This window comes from Macrotis lagotis, chromosome 1 (assembly GCF_037893015.1).
Source record: "Macrotis lagotis isolate mMagLag1 chromosome 1, bilby.v1.9.chrom.fasta, whole genome shotgun sequence".
Classification (NCBI taxonomy): domain Eukaryota; kingdom Metazoa; phylum Chordata; class Mammalia; order Peramelemorphia; family Peramelidae; genus Macrotis; species Macrotis lagotis.
In genome coordinates, this window is record NC_133658.1 from 881,101,671 (window position 1) to 881,121,231 (window position 19,561).

Here is a 19,561-nt window from a genome sequence, read left to right on the forward strand (position 1 = left end):
TTTTGCTATTTCTGGTTTAGATATCTACCACTCCTGTGTTTTAAAACAAATTTAGTAGGTTTCTTTAAAATATATTGCATGTATATATATATATTTATATAATAGCTTATACAATTAACTAATTATATGGTTTAGCTATTTATTTAGGCTTTTTTTCTCATAAACTCTGTTCCTAATTTTATTAGTCCAATGGTTTTCTTACTTTCCATTTTATTAATCTCTCCTTTGATCTTCTAATTTGGTGTTTAAATGATCATTTTTAATTTGTTCTTTTTAGTTGCATATCCTCTTTCTCTATTTTATTAATGTAATTACTTAGAGGTATAAATTGCCCTCTAAGTACTTCATCCCATAAATTTTGCTATATTGTCTCATTGCTATCATTCTCTTTAATAATTTTTTTTTCTATAATTTGTTCTTTAACTCACTCATGCTTAGGATTAGATTATTTAATTTCCAATTGTTTTTATCTGATTCCATAATCTTTAATTGGATGTAATTTTCATGGCATTATATCTGGAAAGGATGTATTTAATATTTCTTCTTTTCTACATTTCATTGAAGTTTTTATGCCCTAAAAATGGTCAAATTTTGTGAATGTTCCATGTACCACTGAAGAAAAAGTCATATTCCTTTCTATTACAATTCAATTTTCTCCAAAAGCCTATCATATCTAACTTTTCTAAAATTCTATTCATCTCCTTAACTTCTTTTTGATTTCTTTTTATTAGAATTATCTAGTTCTGAGAGAGGAAAGTTGGGGTCCCCCAGTATAGCTTTATTATGTATTTCCACCTGTGACTCATTTAACTTTTTCTTTAAGAATTTGGATGTTATGCCATTTGATGCAAATATGTTTAATATTGATATCACTTCATTGTCCATGCTACCTTTTTAGCAAAATGTAATTTCCCTTCTTATCTCTTTTAAACAGAACTAATTTTGATTTTGCTTTGTTTGATATTATGATTGCTATCTCTATTTTCTTTACATCAGATGAATTTTAATAGATTGCTCTAAATTTACTTTTACTTTCTGTATTTCTCTGCTTCAAGTGTGTTTCTTATAAAAAACATCTTGTCAGATTCTTTTTAAATCAACTATGTTATTTGCTTCTTTTTTGAGTAAATTCATCCCTTTCACATTCAGTTATGATTACTGTTTATTCCATTTTCCTCCCTGTTTTTTTCTCTCTCTCTCTCTCTGTCTGTCTCTGTCTGTCTGTCTGTCTCTCTCTCTCATTTTAGTTATTCCCCCTCTTCAAAACTTTGTTTTTCATTTTGACCAATGCCTCCTCTAATCCAGCATCCCTTCTATCACTCCCCCTTCTTTTATTCCCCTCTTTTTCTTCTCTGTGGGGTAAGATAGATTGCTATATCCAACTAAGTGTGTATGTTATTCCCTCTTTGAGCCAATTCCAATAACAGTAAGGTTTTTTCTAAAAGCTCTTTATGTGAGATAATTTACCCCCATTCTACCTCTCCCTTCCCCCCCTTCTTCCAGTGCATCCTTCTTTCTCACCCCTTAAATTCATTTTTTTATCATCTCATCATATTCAAGTCATACCTGTGCCCTTTGTTTATGGAAACTCCTTCAAATTATCCTAATAATGGAAAAAGTTCTTAGGAGTTATAAGTATCATCTTTCTATATATGAATTAAACAGTTTAACTATATTGAACTCCTTATGATTTCTCTTTCATATTTATCTGCTTGTGCTTCTCTTGAGTCTTCCCATTTGAAAGGCAAATTTTCAATTCAGCTCTTGTTTAATCAGGAATGCTTGAAATTTTTCTATTTTATTAAATATTCATTTTCCTCCCAAGGTATTATATTCATTTTACTGTTAGGTTACTTTTTGCTGTAATCATATTTCTTCTACCCTCTGGAATATCATATTCTGTGTCCTCCAATCCTTTAATGTAGAAGCTGCTAAATCTTATGTTATCCTGACGGTGACTCCATAATATTTCAATTACTTCTTTCTCTGGCAGCTTGCAATATTTTCTCCTTGACTTGGGTGCTCTGCAATTTGGTTATACTATTCCTTGGAGTTTTAATTTTGAAATTTCTTTTAGAAAATGATCAGTGGATTTTTTCCATTTCTATTTTATTCTCTGGTTCTAGCATATCAGGGCAATTTTCTTTCATAATTTCTTGAAATAAGATATCTAGGCTATTTTAAAATTTATACTGCTAGCTAACTCCCCTTCATCCTAGATCTCTTTCATCTCCCACCTCCTTAAAAAAAAAGAAGATAGCCACATTTCTTGACACCTGAACCTTCTCTCTCATATTCCTCTGACACCTAGGGTCATAAGGAGAAGTTGGCATATGTCACCTTAGCACCTGCCACTTTCGTATCCTTCCTCTGCCACCATCTCTCAGTAACTACCTCTTCTTCTCTAAAATTCACTCTGTTCAGACTAGATTCTTTAAAAAAAATTTTATCTCTTTCATTTTTATATTACCTTCATTTTCAAGTATATCCTCTTCCCCTTCCAATGATCCATCTTTCATAATAAGAAAAAGGAAGGAAGGAAGGAAGGAAGGAAGGAAGGAAGGAAGGAAGGAAGGAAGGAAGTTCAACAAAACTAAACAGTTTAGCAAACTAAACAACATATGAATAGCCTGACAGTACAAGCAATGTTTCAAAAGCAGAGTTCCCTCTACAAGAACGAGAGGGACATTTTCTCAACTCTTCTCAGAGACCAACCTTGATCATTTTCTATTTTTATCCTCAGTGCTCATCACAGTGCTTGGCCACAATAAAACTTTTAAGAAACTTTTTAATTTATTCTAATGGCAGAAACTTCATTTTGGCTTATTCTCATTTCCATTTCCATCAGTGTTCTTGATGTGGTCCTTGCTTTCTTGGTTCTGCTCACTTCATTCTGCATCAGTCTATATGTCTTCTCCATAGTCTTCTTATTCATTGTTTCTTTCAGCCCAGTAACAATGAATCACATTCACGGGCCACAATTTGTGGCACCTCCTTGACTGATTAGTGGATATTCTTTGTTTGCAGATCTTTGTTATCATAGAAAGTCAGACCAGATGATTGTTCCTTCTCTCTATGGGCTTTCTGGTCATTCTTTCTCTTCCCCAATTTGTCAGTTCTTACAAATACCCTGGCTTTCCAGTTCCTGAACCAACCTCCATGCCTGGTGCCCTATCCAAGGTGCAGGTGTTATAACGATGATTCTGATCATCACTGTGTCCAGACTTTATTGAAGTATCCGAGTTGAGAAAGACTTTAGAGATCAGACAGTTCAAGCCCCTCATCATAGACATAAGGAAATTAAATCTAAAGAGCTTATTACTGGAAGAGCTGCAACATCAACCCATGTTGGGAACAAAAAGGGTCACCCTCATGTAGGGTGATGGATAAAAAGAACTGTGATATATGGACATAATGGCCTGTCGCTGAGGAGTAAGAAATGATGAATGGAGGGGTTAATATAGTGGGAAGGCACTAGATATTTAGTCCGAGGACTTGGATGTGAATCCTCCATGTAACCATCATTTAATTTTTCTAGACCTCAGTTCTTCATATGTATGTAGGTACATATAATATGCATATATACATATTTGTATGCATATATATCCACATGTATGTATACAAAACAAATATGCTCCTGTTGTTACTCCTGAAAAAAGATATATCAGGAAAACAAGAATTCTTTCTTTTGTGGATTTTTATATCCCAGCATCTGGCCCACAGTAAGTAAGCACTTTAACAAATATTTGTTGATGAATGGAAATGAGTTGTACTTGATGGACTCTACCAGCATTGGACCTGTGATCCTATGAATATGAGGAATCCAGAGAAACATAGGAAAATTGATATGAACTGATTCAGAGCAAAATACACAACACCAAAAGAATATAAACAGAACACCTACATGATCATGAGGAGGAAGTGAAATTCTGAGTAAAGAAAAAAAATGAAGGTGTTGGAAAATAGATAATAAAACAAATATTCCTGATAGAGACAACTAGGTGTCAAAGTAGAAAGAAGGCAAGACCTGGAATCTAGATATTTCCCTGCTGCCTGACTCTGCCTGTTCAGCTGCCCTATCTGTTAAATAGGGGTAATAATAACATATAATTCTTGGCGTTGTTCTAAGGAACAAATGATCTATGTAAAGCACTTTGCAAACCTTAAAGAGTTTTAACTTAGCTTTTAAGTCCTAGAGGACACTGTAGATAGGGCACTGGGTCTGAAGTCAGGAGGACCTACCTCAGACACTTCTTAGCTGTGACCCTAGGCAAGTCACTTAGTCCTGACTACTTCACATCTAGCTCATAACTGAAGGAGAAAGTGAGGCTGGTGACTGATACAACCGTCCTCACTCAAATCCAATTTTTGTGCTTGTCATGGCATCACCTCTCTGATCATGGTATTCTTTGAGAATGAAGAACAAACAACAGTCACAAAACTACAACAATTGTTGAGTGACCTTGGGCAAATCATTTCACCCTGTTTGCCTAGTTGTCCCATCTGTAAAATGAACTGAAGAGGGAAATGGCAAACCACTACAGTATCTTTGCCAAGAAAACCCCTAATGGTCCTGCAAAGACTCAGACACAATTGAACAACAAAGAGGTAAGGGGATCTCTAGGACAGAATACTGTCTACATGTTCAAGTGTAGTCAGTGCATTGCATATTTTAATTTATCTTTGTTTTTCAAAACAAAGTCTGGAGAACTTCCCCAGAAATAACCATGATTCAGAGATATGAATTAGAAACCTTGAAAAAAAATAACTGAATTTATGGTGGTTTAAATTCTATTTTCATTTAATACAATTTTATTTATTCCTTTCCAGATAGAGATACAGACATGTGGATTACATTTTTCCCAGTTCCATTTTGTTCTACCCAGGAATTTTAGTTCAAACCCCAGCTTTGTTGCTAACTACTTGTATGATCTTAGAGTACGACTTCATTCCCTGTCTCTGGGTCTTGATTTCCTTATCTGTGAAATGAAACCATTGGACCAGATGACCTTTCAGGTTCTTTCCAGATTGAAATCTATGATCATGTGACCCTAAATCTTTTAGTCAACAATCAGTAAATACCTTCTATGTATTAGACATTGTGGTAAGTTCTGGGGAGACCAAAAAAAAAAAAAAAAAGACAACAGGCATTCCCTGTCCACCAGAGCTCAGTCTAATGGAAGAGGTGACTGTACCAAAAACTGCAAACCAACAAGCAACATGTCAGATAAATGGGACACAATCAGCAGAGCAGAAGGCATCAATGTTAAAGGAGACTTCTACCTTTTTCATGAGAATTGCACGCCAGACTAGGTTTCACTGGGGTTTTCCAACTACAATGCTCTCAAGAGCATTTCCCAAGAACCCTCCTAGTCTGGGGAATTGGAAGGGAAAAATGCAGACAGTTTTAAGAACCTTCCATCTTCTTTCAGTGGCTAGTTGAGAAGAGACAGCTCCTTTGGCAAAGGTCTCCCCTAAGCTAGGATAGATTCCACAACACTGGGAGCTAAAAGCCAAGGCTTCTTATGTCTCCCAAGTAGCAAGGTGGTCCAGCAAAGAGAAGGATAGACCTAGAGCCAATAAGACCTGAGTTCAATTCCTGCCTCAGACACTTAAGTAGCTATGTGACTCTGGGCAAGTCACTTAAGATTCTCAGCCTCAGTTTCTTCATCTGTAAAATGAAGATGATAGCACCTACTTCTCACAATTACTGAAGTGAGATAGGCATTTGTAAAACTCTTGGTAAATATTAAAGTGATATAGGAATGCCAGCTGGGTCTTTTTACTCAGCAGAGTGCTCTGGGTTGTGCAATAGAGGTTTTGCTGGGCTTCAGAAATAGATGGGAAATGGAGAGGGCCGGGGAAGTCAGAGCATCCCACTAACCATCAGTCAGATGTCAGTTGCTACCCACATCAGATGGGGTTGGGAAAACATTGTTTTTAACAAGCCTGTTGAACAAAGGGTGCTCCATAGGCTGGCTACCCTCCATCCTTCCCAAAGTTGGGAGCAGAGTTCCTTCTCAAAGGTCAACAGGTACTTGCTCTCCCAAGAACCCCCATTTTCCTGTAGGTAGGGTAGGGTCTTTAGGTATATGTTACATACCCTGTTCTCCCCTAGCCTGGATTTCCCCTTGGCTGCTCTCCTGGCCACATAGAAATCTTTTAATTATACAAGCATCTTGCTCACCCACAGTTAGGGGCAATTTTCCCTTGGGGGAAAAAATCTAAGCAGCTGTTTAGCATCATTACTTGTTTAAAATTTGTTCAGTTGTTTTCAATTTTATCCAACTTTTTGTGATCCCCTGGGGCAGCTAGGTGGCACAGTGGATAGAGCACCGGCTCTGGATTCAGGAGTACCTGAGTTCAAATTTGACCTCAGACACTTAACAATTACCTTGCTGTGTGGCCTTGGACAAGCCATTTAACTCCATTTGCCTTGCAAAAAAACCTAAAAAAAAACCCCAACTTTTTGTAATCCCATTGGAGTTTTGTTGGCAAAGATACTGGAATGATTTATCTTTTCCTTCTCCAGCTCATTTTACTAGGAAAAGGAACCTGAGGCAAAAAGAATGAGTGACTTGCCCAGCTAATACAAGTATCTGAGGTCTGATTTGAACTCAGGAAAATGAGTCAAGAATTCTTGATTCTAGGGCTGGCTCTGTAGGCTCCACGGTGCCACCTAGCGGCTACTTTTTAAATTTTTAAATTCTAAATTCATATCCCTCTATTCTCACCATCTCCATTTACTCTTAGCAACTAGAGACATGGGAGTAGAAGGGGAAGGTCTTTTGTGCCAACTATTTGTGATCTCTCCCCTCATTCTTTCCCAATTGCTCAGGAATGATGTCCTAGAAAGTTGGTAAAATGTGTTTGTACAATGGGGAACAGTTAGACTCTGAACAAAATGGAACCTTATTGTGTTGTAAAAAATGATGCTTATGAAAGATGCAGAGAAACATGAGAAGTCTTAGATGGACGGATGCAGAGTGAACAAGAAAATAAAATACATGACTACGATAGAAATGAAAAGAACAGAAACAAACCTCAGAATGACTATCATGTGATTTCAATGACCAAATGCAGAAGAGAGTTGAGAAAAGGAGCTACCCTATGTTCTTTATACAGGAGGGGGGACTATGGATATTAAAAAACATTTTATATATTGTCAGACACAACTGATACCTTGGTTGATTTTCCTGAACTGTTTACTCCTCACCCATTTTTAAGCTTTCTTTTTAAACAAAGGATGGTTAGTATCAATTGGGGAACAGCTAAACAAGTTATAGGAGTCTAGGAGATAAGACTGTTACATGTAGAAGGCTGGAAGGGAAGGGGGAAGACAAGAAGCTAGATAGAAACTTGGAATAAAGCTCAGCGCAGGACCCTATTAGCATTCATTGGAACCAGTTTCAGAATATCTACACATGCTTCATATTAAGGAGCAAGGCCCTCATACTTTATCTGGAAGCTGGGTATGTGCATTAGCTCAGTTGGGCTTTCCTAAATATTCCTTGAATGAATGGGACAGTTCTGAGTTTCCAAGTCATTAGGTCTGTCACATGTAGTGTCCAATAAAATCCATCCATAGGCCAAGGGAAGCTATTCTTGACCCATCAGTGGTTTGGCATCATCTCTGGCCTGGCTTTTCCCCACAAAGATAATCAAGAATCTTCATGTGATTCTGTCCTGTCCATTGTGTTCAGTCATGGCAGAGATGCTGCAGTGTTTTACCATTTCCTTCTCCAGCATTTCCATTTTACAGATGAGGAACTGAGGCAAATAGGGGCTAAGTGACTTGCCAAGGTCATATAGTTGGTAAATGTGTCTGAAGCTACATTTGAACTCAGATCTTCCTGACTCCAAGCCTAGGACTGGGTAATCACTGTGCCACCTAGCTGCTCCAAAGTAGTCTCCTGAACTGACATTTGTTTATAGCTTCTTCCAAGTATGACTCTAGCCACAATTATGAAGAAGTCCCAGAAAATAGATCCCCCAAACCAATAAGCCCTAGGTACACAGTAACCAGACTACAGGACAAAGCATCTCTCCTCCCCTTTTGTCAGTCCTACACTTAGCCCCAAGAAATCCTGGCTTTGACCTTTTGTGTTCTAAGCTCCCTCCCATCTCCACCATCCTGTGTTCTAAGATCCCTCCCAGCTCTGACATCGTGTTCTGAGGTCCCTCCTGGCTCTGAAGTCCCAGGTTCTAAGGGCCCTCCCAGCTGACATCCTTCACTTGTACCTCTAGATTCTAAGTTCAGTTTCAATGACTGCAAGTTCAATTTTTGCCTTGAATACTTCATACTCTTAACCCAGACTCCTTGTGATTATTTTTCATTCTTGGCTCTCCGTGTTCTAAAGAAATCTGGAGGAGCTAGGAGAAGCAGCCTACAAAGAAGTCTTGAGTAAGTAACCAAGGAAAGCCTAGTGGATCTCAGGATCCCAGAATTGCAGATTGAAAGCAGCAGTGGACCTGAAGGGACTCTGTTCTGACTGCTCTCCGTACTCAATTTGGTTTCCATTCCAAGTGGTCAAGAACTCCCTAGAGCCTGGTTAAATCTTTGTGGAATGAACAAACAGGACCCAAGCTTACCCACAACTGCTGTCCTGTTCTTCCCCCAATCCCCAGTTTTTTACAATCCTCTAATCTCATCCCCACCAATTTTCCATTTACCAGATCTTTGAATGGAAGGGATTTATGGGTCCCTCTCCACACCAAACTAGGGGTTAGGGTCAGAGTACAGGAATATTTTGGGGTGTTTTGGGGAAACAGTGAGGAACCATCTGAGATATTTAAGGGGGAGGAAGTACATCTGAATGCATGTGTGTTGGGAAATGAAGGGAAGGAGTATGAATGATCCCCTCAGTTGCACAGGCCAATGGACTTGTAACTGGACAAAGACATAAATGCAATAGTCCCTGACCTCATGAGGCTTATACTAGGGTGGGAGTAGGGGGATAAGGATAACATATACACAGAAGTCAGGACAAAATGTAACCCCTATCCCAAAGCCCATTGGGACAGGACTCATTCCTTATTGGTGGAGATGAATGATCACCAAGGGGAACTGGGGAGAGGTGAGAGCTTTGGTTCTTGGCCAGTCCTTTGGGACTGGCCAAACTTCTATTCTTTTCCAAGTGTCCAGTCCCTTAGGGGTACTCCAAGATTCTAGTCTCAAGGAAGAATGACGAGGCCAAGCCTAGACTCTGGGCTGACAGAGAGGCATGACCTGGCCCCTTTGGACAGGTCTGCACCCCCAGCCTGCTGCTCTGGAGACCCCAGGGCACTTGTTCTCGAGGGAACTCCACAACCCTCTCTTTGTTGACCGAGTCACCTTCCTCCCAAGAATATCTTCACTCTGTGTTGACAATTCTCTCTTTTATACATACCTTTCCTGGTTTATGTTTGTGGTTGTATTCGTTGTTGGAGCACCCCATATGAACTGGGCTCTCTCAACTCATCATGCCAAGGTGAGGCCTTTGCTGAGGGATGAGTCCTGGGTCCTCTGAGACCTTAGATTGCCTGCCTTCACTGACCTCTCTAAGCCAACCCAGAATGGTGAGAAGCAGTCCAGTACAGGAGAACATTCTAGAGTGGGACCCAGCAGATGGTCCTGGTGCTAATGAATTGACTGTGACCCTAAGGCAAGTCCTGGAACATATCTCTGCAGAAAGGAGGGAGGTCAAAGCCTCTGAGAGATCTCAGAATTTTTTATTTTTAAAAAGGCACAGACAGCTGCCTCTGTCCTCACTGTCATCACTGCACACAGTGGCCTGAGCCCCAAGGCCATCCCATAGTCTCCCAGCACTTCTCCTGAGGGGTGAGTGGGTAAGCAACGGTGGAGACAGGGTCTTCCACACAGTGTGTAGATGCCTCTTGCTGAGGGCAGGCAGAACAAGTGGAAGTTTGGTCCAAAGAATGAGCTCCTGCAGGGGGTGGGGGCAGCAGGGGAACCATTGCATTTCCCTCGTAGAGGCCAAGGCCCTTCCCACCAAAAGGACGGGTTGGGTAAGGGATATGCCCTCAAGGCCGGAGGAAGCACCTGCCACCCGACCTGTAGTATTCAGCAATGTTGCTCAGCTGGAATTGTGTGGCTTGAGACATGGAGAACAGTGGGTCTGACCAGCTCCAGTCTGAAGCCCTAGATGACTAGAAAGTAACAGGTGGAGTTAAGATGGGGGCTGGGAAGGAAAGGAAACAATATGCCAGGGGAAAGGGGCACACGGAGCCTGTGGCTCAAGAGGCCCTCTGCCCTTAAGTCCTGATTAGGAGGCAGGGCTGGGCAACAGAATGTTTGGGAGGGAATGCGGCCCCTGCTCCCAGGTCAGACATTGGCCCTTCTCTCCTCCCCCTCTTCTGCAGTTCCCTCCTGGGAGGATTTCTAGGGTGCTTTTTTCAGGGACCTCCATGGCACAAGGCCAAGAATGGAAAGTCAAGGGAGGAAATCTCCCTCCTCCTCTAGGGAGCAGACCTCAATACATCCAACCTCCCCAGAGGATACCCTCTCTCTCCCCCTAAGCCACCCTGACAACATGCAAGGCACTCTGCTGGTCAGAATGGGCCTGAGAGGATTTACCGAAGGTGGGTGGTCTAAGGGCTCTGTCCACTGAGCACTGAGTTCTAAGGAGGTCCTGAGGTCCAGGCTGCTAAGGGCTGAACTGCCATCTGATGGTGTGGGTTTGTTGTCCCAGCCCATCAGACAGTGCTGGAAGATGAAGGGACACAGCAGAAGGTTAAACAAGTTCCTTCTGGAGGCCTGACCAGGTCACCACCACCAATGTGTACATTAGAGGCCACATGTGTATCCTCCCCTGCTCTTCCTCCACCTCCCTAGACTCCATAGTCCTTGAAGGACCAAGGACAAGGCCTGGCTAAGCTTTACCTTCTTCTCCCGGGAGCAGGATGTGCACAAAGGACCCCTTCAAATGGGCTTGGTGAATGAAGAGATGGACAGGAGGGCCAGAGATCACTCACCCGGGGCAGAGCCATAGTGTCTGAGCTATCAAAGCTTTTTCGTCGATGAATGGGGTATTGGTGGGGTGGCAGGAAGGTGGAGAAAGGGACGCTCACCCTGTATTAAGGGAGAGAAGGAAGGGGTCAGTTAGAGTCCTTGCCCTAGCAGATTAGCTGAGGTGAGAGTCAAAGAGGCCTCTTAGGATCAGCTGAGTCCTGACCCAGATCAAGTCCTGACCCAGAAGTCCCTCCACCCTGGTCCCCCTTAGAAGACACAGGCTGGTCCATCTGTGCTTCAGCCTCAAGGAAACCCTGTCTCCTGCCCTTCGGTAGCACAGAGAACTAAGAGCTGACTGTTCACAGCAGTTGGGTGAAGGTCTGGGGTGCCTCTTCCTAGGACCCCAGAAGATTGGGGGGTCATGCATGGGCTATAGGGTTGGGCCTCTGAGGGCCAGTCCAACTTCCTCAGAGAGAGGATGGAAGGTGTCCATGGGCACAAAGCAGGGGGGTAGCAAAGCCCCAACCACCTGGCTCAAGACCCAGGAGATATGAAGATGCCTCCCCCAAAAAGCCTCCTCACAATGAAAACTGCCCAATGTGCAATGAGCTTGACTTGGAGGCAGGAATGAGCAAGAGAATTCATTCCAAGGTCTCCAGAGGAATCCTGAAGGGCTCAGGGCCGCTCCAATCACTCCCTCATCCAAATAATAAAGAGAGCAGGGGACTGGCCTGGAGATCCCTAAGGTCCTTTTCTGCTGTGGCACCCTGAATGTGAATGTATCCCTGGGCCCAAGCTTAGCCCACTTGGCTAAAGGCTGCCCAGTGGTAATAAGGAGAGAAGTCACCCCTTCCCTTCTCTCCTCTCCCATGCCCCAACATCCCCCCTTCCAGATACCTGACTGGGGCGGGGTGATCCAGGGTCTCGGGGCCCCTCTGGCTGCGGGGGGTCTTGCACACAGGACACGAGGCTAGCAGATCCACGGGAACTGTAAATAATCGCTGGTTGACTCGGTAACAATGTAAACCTGAAAGGAAGGTTCAAAACAGTGGAGCTGGCCCCTGCCCAGCTCTGCTCCACAGTGAGGGGAGGGGCAGCCTTCAGGTCCCAGGGCTCACTGGCAGGGAATGCTGGGTGGTCTTGGGCTCATCCCCAGCCCTCTGGAGTCTGCTGGCAGAGACCCCTGTGCTGGTTAGTCGAGTCCTTCCCTTCCCCGTCATTCTCCCATCCCCCTTCCCAGCATGCCTTGGATGCCACTTCCTCCCAGGCCAGTCATTCCTGAACACAGATTAACGTTTCCTAACTGTCCACACTGGGATTACAAAGAAACAAAGCAGGTCCTGCCCTCAAGGAGTTTCTACTATAGTGGAGTCACAGGGTTAAGTGTATGAGACGAGAATGCTGGGTCTGGGGTCAGGGGCCTAGGTTTGAATCCTGACCTTGGCATGAGATGCTTGTGTGATATGAGACACATCCCTGACTCTCCCTGGGTCTCAATTTTTTCATTTGTAAAATGAGGCTGGATGCAAGGGCTTTTGAGGCCCCTTCCAGCTCTAAAGCTCTGAGACGATGCTACTAAATCTCTCTAAAATGAGGGATCAGACTAAATGAATCCAGAGTCTCTCCATCTCTCTGTCTAGGACCCCCTAAGTTGCTTAATTTCTTTGGACCTCAGTTTCCTCATCTGTAAAATGAGGAGATCAGAGTAAAGGAACTCAGAGCTCCCTTCAGTTCCAGGTCTAGGATTGTGATCCCACATAAACATAAAATACTCATGGCAAAGAAACACAAAGGAATCTGGGGATGAGGAACTGAAACCAACAGGAAATCAGGAGAGGCTTCTTGGAGCGGGGGGCACCTGACCTGAATCCTGAGGGGACCATGGGGACAAGGAGAGGACAGGCTGTGCAAATGTCTGAAGATGGGAAACAGTGAGCAGGACAGAGCTAAGACTTGCCGTTGAGCTCTGAACCAGGGGTACACAGTGGGCAGTCTGGGTGATGGAAAGTTGTTCATCCCAAGGAGGAAGGGCTGGCCTTTCCCAGCACATCCCCATGCCCACTGCCCACCACACCCACACCCTCTGTCTCTCTCTCTCTGTCTTGTTTGTCCCTTCTGGTATTGTGCCTGTTTACAAGCTATACCCCTTTCAGACTGTAAGCTTACAGAGGGCAGGGGCCATGGAGACTGTCCTCACTGTGTCCCCAGGGGAGGTGCAGTATAGGGGCCAGGGCTGAAGTGGCTCCTCTGAATCTCTGAACACTTGCTCCTGAGCATCCTGAGGCTAGCCTTTCCAAAGTCTTCCCCTATTCTGGACCTGAGGCAACAGAAGGCAACTGGAAGGCAGCAAAAGAGCACCCCATGACCAGGGACTTGGGTTCGGGGGGACATGACTTACACTGATGGGAATCTGGGTTTTGCCTGTTTCTAGTAGAAGAGGATAAGTCCAGAGGATCCAACCTGTGAGCAGGGGAACAGGAGGTGAGAAAGACTGGGTGTCCCCGTCCTTGGGGATCTCATGCCCAGCTACAGCCCATCCTCCCATTCTGCTCACTCTGGGTATCTGGAAATACATTCTTCCTTATTAGCCTTCCGAAAATCCTGAAGTTCAGAGAAGTAGTTTTCAGATTTACGAGTGATAGGAGAATCTGTGTCCAGCAACCCTGGAGTGGGAGAGATAGAGATGGACGGTGAGGGTCATGAGGAAGGGGAGGCTGAGGGCACAGTGCCTAGGCTGAGGGGGGCAGTGAGAGGCAGCAAGAACAAGGATAGCCCATCCTTGCCTTGCCCCTGTGCCCCCCCACTCATATCACACAAGCATCTCATGCCAAGAACAAACAGGTTCAAAGTCCAGCTCAACAGTTTACTGTCAAGAGAAGCCCAGACCCTTTCCTCAGCCTATCGCAGTCCCTGTTTTCTCACTGCTTTAGGGAAGGCTCAAATGGGAAGGTTCCCCAACGCCCCTCCCAGCTGTCCATGCTCAGAGGAACCTCCACGTCCCAGCCCTGAGACAGAGCAGCATTGGCACAGCAAGCACAGGCTTTGGAGCCATAGGGCCCGGGTGCTAATCCTGCCTGTGCTGTGTTAGGGAGGCTACCTCCCCCTCCCCTGTATGTGGGCCTGGACTAGACAACCTCCAAGAGATCTCTTCCTTTCCAACTCTGTGATCTAAGAGGTTACTTCCCCTTTTCTACCAACTCTAAACGTGTGTTTCTCAAGCTCTGGTCAACAGAATAAAAGCTTTGTGGAGAGAATGAAAACTCCAGGACAGGGACTGCTTCACTTTAGTCTTATAGCCTAGGTTGGCACCTGGATACAGCAGGTGCTTAATAAATGCTGGAACTGAAAAGGAAGTGATAGGCTTGGGATAAAACAGTGGGGTGAAATATTAGGCTAAGTGTTAGAAGCTTCTGTTCAGCAGACCTTTGGAAAAGTACAGCCAAGGCCAAGACCAAATTCTTGACTAAGAAAGTTCTCCCTTTCCCCAACTCTCCAGGCCAGTCAAGAGCTAACAGATGATGGATGATATTCCATCTCCCCTCTGTATGCCTTGGCCCAGGCTGTCCCCCACCCCCACCCAGCCTAGAATGCTCTCCCTCCTCTCTTCAGCCTGGAAGAATCCCTGGCTTCCCAAGGACACGCAGCCAGGGAGGAGCTACCTCTTTTCAGAAACAACTTCCTACCTCTCAGGTCCCTTCCAGTTCCAGCTCAGTGGCCCTATGATCGCCAACTTTGCCACCTTTCCCCAACTCTGCCCTTGGCCTGAATTTAATTAGGGGTGCTCTCCCCCTTCTTAAAATGACTTTGAGTTTCCATATGCACTTTTGTTTACATATTGATTTTTATCCACGTGCACAGATAGTGTTTATCACCACCCAGCAGAAAGTAAGCTTCTTGAGGGCAGGATTGCTTCATTTTTGTCTCTGGCATAGGGTGCTTAATAAATGGCTATAGAGTCTGCCCACTTTTCCCAGACTAGCCCCTCCCCTCATGTGCCCCTAAAATGGCCTGGGCCTAATTTCATATTTAGTCTGGGGCTCCACTGATTAGCAAAAGCTGCTCCATCAAAGTTACTAGTGTCCATCCGCGTGTGCCTGCGTGTGCAGCATGTGTCCACGTGTGCAGCATGCGTGTACTTGCGTGTGCAGTGGGTGTGTGCGTGTGTAAGACAACTCACCTGCAATCACGTCATAACCTAAATAAGGCTTCATACGCCAGCTCTCGTCAGGAATCAGAACATTCTTATGCTGTTGCCAGTAGGGCAACTGTTCACCAGGCAGAGTCGAAGAGGTAGTGAGGCAGCAAAGCTGTGGGTGGGTGGTCTGAGATCCAAACCAGGGATGTGCCTGAGAGGCCTAAGAGGACAGGGTCATCAGTCAACTCCTGCCTTTGGCATGGTGACCCTGATCCTAGGCTAGAAAATCAGCATCCAAAGCACAGGGACTATGGCTGTTCCAGCTCTGTAGGATGCCCAAGGCCTAGCACAGAATGAGCCTCAACAAACGTATGAATAGGACACAGGACTGGGCACCTGGGGCCTCTCCCTGGCCAGACCAAGGGCAGGGAGGAGAGGTCTTGGATGCTGGAAGAGCCCAAGCTAATTCTGACAGCTGCCAGAGGGTACCAGAAGGCTTCAAGGTGGCCTCACTGCTTCCCTTGGTCTTCCAAAGGGTCAACAAAAGTCCCCATGTGCATGTGCTCAGGAAGATGTGAACTGGGTCCTGATAAGTAGTGAACAGGGATGGGAGCCAGGAGGGAGGGCATTCTGGGACCAGGGAAGAGTAGGTAGGAAGGAAGGACCAGAACTGGCCTCCTCCTCTATCAGGGCCCAGAACTAGACGATGACTTCTGCCCTGCCTCTGGCCTATGTCCCATTTCTCTTACCTGGAAGTTCTGCGACTGCTGAGCAGTTGGGATAGAACTTGAACATCCCAGGCTTTCATGGAATGGCCTCTGGACCCCAAAGGTCAAGGAATCAATTGTGGGCCCCAAATCTGAGACCTCAAGGGAAGACGGCAAGCTTGATGGATCAGGTCTGGGGCCGGGTTTGTGACAGTCCTTGGGTTCCAGACTCGGAGGCTGGATGTAAGGAGGGGCCTCGGAGAGAGACGCACTCTTCGAGGTCTTGCTCAGGCTGCTCTGCGGGTCTGGCTCTTGGCTCCTATTCTTTTGTTCTTGCTTGGAAGCTTCTCTATCGCAGGTGGCCGTGCTAGGGGTTGGCTGGAGGTTCAAATGACTATGGGGTTCAGCAGACACCAGGGACTCTTCATCTTGGCTGCCCCAGACCTCTTGTGATTGGCTCTTCTAGCAGAGAAGGGAATTCTGCTCCAGTCTCCATGCCCCCTCCCAATTCACTCAGCCCCTTTCTCCCCCACCCCAGGACCCCAGCACACAAACCTTTGTTAAAAGCTGGGCACTGGGACAACTCCCAAGGGAAAACACCTACCTCCTCTTTGTTGAACTTTAGGACCGGCTGGGCTGACCCCTTGGCGCAGGCCACAGACTTCCGGATCACCTCCTGCCCCACCCGCAGCTGCCTGAGAAGCTCCAGGTTCATCTCCCGAAGGTAGTTCAAGTCCTCAGAGTCCGGCATCTCGAATGTACTATCTGGTGATTCTGCAGGAAGAGGGAGGCAGAAGAGAGACCGGCTTCTACCACTGATCCCTGGAAAGACCCTGGGCCCTTCCCCTGCATTCCGGCCACCCGGGCGGCAGCAGCCGTCCACGGTCCCCAAGCTGGGCATTCTTAACCAAGGCCCAAACCACTATGCCCACTGACTATTAGGACCGAGGGTCCCTATATTACAGATGAGGAAACTGAGGAGCAGAGACGTTTCCATGACTGTTCTGAGGCCACTGGGATTTGAACCCGGGTCCTGACTCTAAATTATATTTTTTCCTTCTTACCAAACTAAAAGCTATAAGCAAAACAATAAATAATAAAAAACGATAATAAATGAATAAACAATAATAAATAATAAAACGATAATAAACGAATAAATAAGAATAAACAATACTAAATGAATGATAAACAATAACTAATAATAATAATAATAATAATAAACGAGAGGGCAGAGGTGATTGATTCTGCTTCCAGGCCCCCCCCCCCAGAGGCCAGAAGCGCTGGAGCCCCACCCCCACACTCGTGGGCGCTTCCGGTCCTGGGGCAGCCCTCTTTGTCGGACCCACACGTTGGGGGGCCCCGGGCCCACCCCGGGGGGATTTCGATAGGTGGGGTTCTTTGCAAACCTTCTATAAAATGGGGGCGCGGGCCCGGGTCACGTGGAAGCCGAGAGGGGGAGGGGCCGTCGAGGGCGGGAAGCGCACGTGGGCCGGGGCCGCGCGCCACTCACCGGCCGGCGGGGAAACTGCGCAGCTCCGGAAGTCGCACCCGCCCAGCTCGCCGTGGCCCCGGCCCCTCCCGGCCCCCGACAAACCCATCCCCGCCCCCCTCCGAGGCCCGGCCCCCGACCCCTCTTCCCCGAGACAAGGGGGAGGAGCCGCCGCTCCGAAGTAGGCCGGAGGGGCGGGGCGGGGCGCGCGACCCCGGTGTCCCATTGGCCGAGAGCCTGGCCGTGGGAGGGGCTTCCGACACAGAGGGGGCGGGGCCTATCAAAGCCCCACCCACCCGCGGAAACCGCCCGGGACGGCGGAAGAGGAAGGGCTGGCCCTGCGCCCCGCACCCCCCCAGGCCTAGCCCCCAGCCCGCGCCCCCTCCCCGCCCATTCCAAAGCTCCTTCCAGGCCGGGCAGCCCCCGTTACCGAGTCTCGGAGGCGCCCGGAGGGCAGAGCCGCGCCCTTCCCGGCGGCGGCCCCGGCTCCTTCCGGCACGGGCACCGCGGGCTAAGGCGGGTGACGTCACAGTCGGGGCACGTGACTCGGCCGCCCCGCCTGGGCTCCCGCTCCGGGCCCCCCCCCCCGGAAGCGCCGGAAGCCTCAGCTCCCTTGTGCCCGGATGTCCCCAGCGGCCCGGGCCGCCCCCCCCCCAGGACGGCGGCTCGCCCTGATGCACTCTCGCCCAAGCGCGTGCGCGTAGGACGGGGTTTGTCCATCACCCTGGAGGAAGCCGTGACGTCCGCGCGGTGATGCCAGCACAGCTGTGGAGGCGGGGCAGTGACTTGTCCAAGGTCACACCGGCCCGTGTCTGGCGCCGGGGCCGAACTTGAGCGCTGGCTGCCCGCCGTGCCGCGCCCCCGGGGTGTGTGGGGAGATGGGCAGCTTGGCGGGCCGGGGGATCGCCTGCCCACTCCTGAGCCACACCAGGTGGAGAACGGACGGACAGACCAAGCACAGCCAAAGCACATGTTTGTGTCATGCACACACGTGCACGGATGAGGCGTGTAGATGCATGTGCATTGGATCTGCACCGACTGAGGCCAGTGCTCCATCTGCTGTGCCACCATCATCCAGTGGAAAGGGCACTGACCGGACACAGGAGAACTACGTTCAAATCCTGCTTCAGATGTTTACTGTGTAGCCTTTGGCAAGTCACTCAACCTCTCTGGAGTCCTAAAAAGCTATTCTTTTAAGTGTCATTTTTTTTAATTACTTTGCAAGGCAAATGGGGTTAAGTGGCTCGCCCAAGGCCACACAGCTAGGTCATTATTAAGTGTCTGTGTCTGGATTTGAACTCAGGTCCTCCTGACTCCAGGGCCGGTGCTCTATCTACTGCACCACCTAGCCGTCACCCCTTAGGTAATACAGGGAATAGAGAGCCCTGGACCTCATTAGGGAGACCTGAATTCAAATCCAGCCTCATACACTTATTAGCTGTCTGACCTGGAATAAGTCACTTAACTTCTGTCTCAGTTTCCTCATTCAGTAAAAAGGGAATAAAATTTATGTTGTAAAGATCAAATGAGATAATATTTTAAAGTGTTTTCCAATGCCAAAACATTCATTGTGATACTTTTTTAGTCGTAACAAAAAAAGTCAGAAACCAAGGTGCTGATTAGGGAGTAAGCATATTAAGGTTCATGTAGATTAGTTATTAGTTATTATTAGTTATGTAAACTTTCTCCTGATTCTGCTTTCTTCATCTTCATTAGTTCATACAAGTCTTCCTGATGCAGAGGAAATACTAGGCAGAGAGAAACTATTATGCCAGAAAATAATTAAATTAAATTTCTATGCTGACCTTGTGAATCCTGAGAAATACTGTTATAGAAATTTTCTATCTCTGGGAAAGTTTGCCTCCCTACTAGACTTTGAGTTGATAAAAACCATCTTAGATAGTATGTAGCTTGGTGCTGGGAGAATCTTGCAAAGACAGGGAGGTAAAGGTTAGAGGCCTACAAAGAATATTGAGATAATAGACTGATACCCAAAATAACCATCCTTCAGCATCCTGACATAAACCATTAAACTAAGCTTTCTCCACCCCAGCCCCCCACTTCTCAGCCATCCCTTCCAGCACATTTGCCTTGTTTTCCTATAAGTCATAAATAGAAGACATGGTATATATTCCTCTTTGTTGCTTGTCCCTTAAGAATTAGCCTGGTTGCAATAACTTTGCAACTGTGTAATAAAACTTATATGTCCATATTTCTGAGTCTTGAGTCTTTCTGATGAATTCATTCAGCGATCCAATCCTAACTTCAACATTCCCATA

General features: G+C 46.3%; 1 protein-coding gene across 5 annotated transcripts; it reads right to left on the reverse strand.

Annotated features, from left to right (window-relative positions):
- Positions 1-9,694: 9,694 nt before the first annotated feature.
- MIIP (migration and invasion inhibitory protein) lies at positions 9,695-17,841 on the reverse strand. Of its 5 annotated transcripts, none has more exons than XM_074218419.1 (10): positions 17,713-17,841; positions 16,398-16,567; positions 15,836-16,255; positions 15,129-15,306; positions 13,506-13,614; positions 13,350-13,411; positions 11,849-11,978; positions 10,975-11,071; positions 10,577-10,705; positions 9,695-10,149 (listed from the first exon to the last, which is right to left on the reverse strand). In XM_074218419.1, the coding sequence occupies exons 2-10, from the start codon at positions 16,542-16,544 to the stop codon at positions 10,024-10,026; spliced, it is 1,398 nt and encodes a 465-aa protein (XP_074074520.1). In that variant the 5' UTR covers positions 16,545-16,567; positions 17,713-17,841; the 3' UTR covers positions 9,695-10,023. The 5 variants fall into 5 exon arrangements, with proteins under 5 accessions (XP_074074520.1, XP_074074516.1, XP_074074519.1 ...); XM_074218415.1 differs by lacking the exon at positions 17,713-17,841 and adding an exon at positions 17,304-17,615; XM_074218418.1 differs by lacking the exon at positions 17,713-17,841 and adding an exon at positions 17,200-17,281.
- Positions 17,842-19,561: the final 1,720 nt, after the last annotated feature.

Coding starts and splice junctions, on each gene's coding strand:
- MIIP (XM_074218415.1), bottom strand. CDS start 17,508: ATGGGACACCGGGGTCGCGCGCCCCGCCCCGCCCCTCCGGCCTACTTC. Junction 16,256..16,397: donor TAAAGTTCAACAAAGAGGAG/GTAGGTGTTTTC, acceptor CTTCTCTGCTAG/AAGAGCCAATCACAAGAGGT. Junction 15,307..15,835: donor AGCAGTCGCAGAACTTCCAG/GTAAGAGAAATG, acceptor CTGTCCTCTTAG/GCCTCTCAGGCACATCCCTG.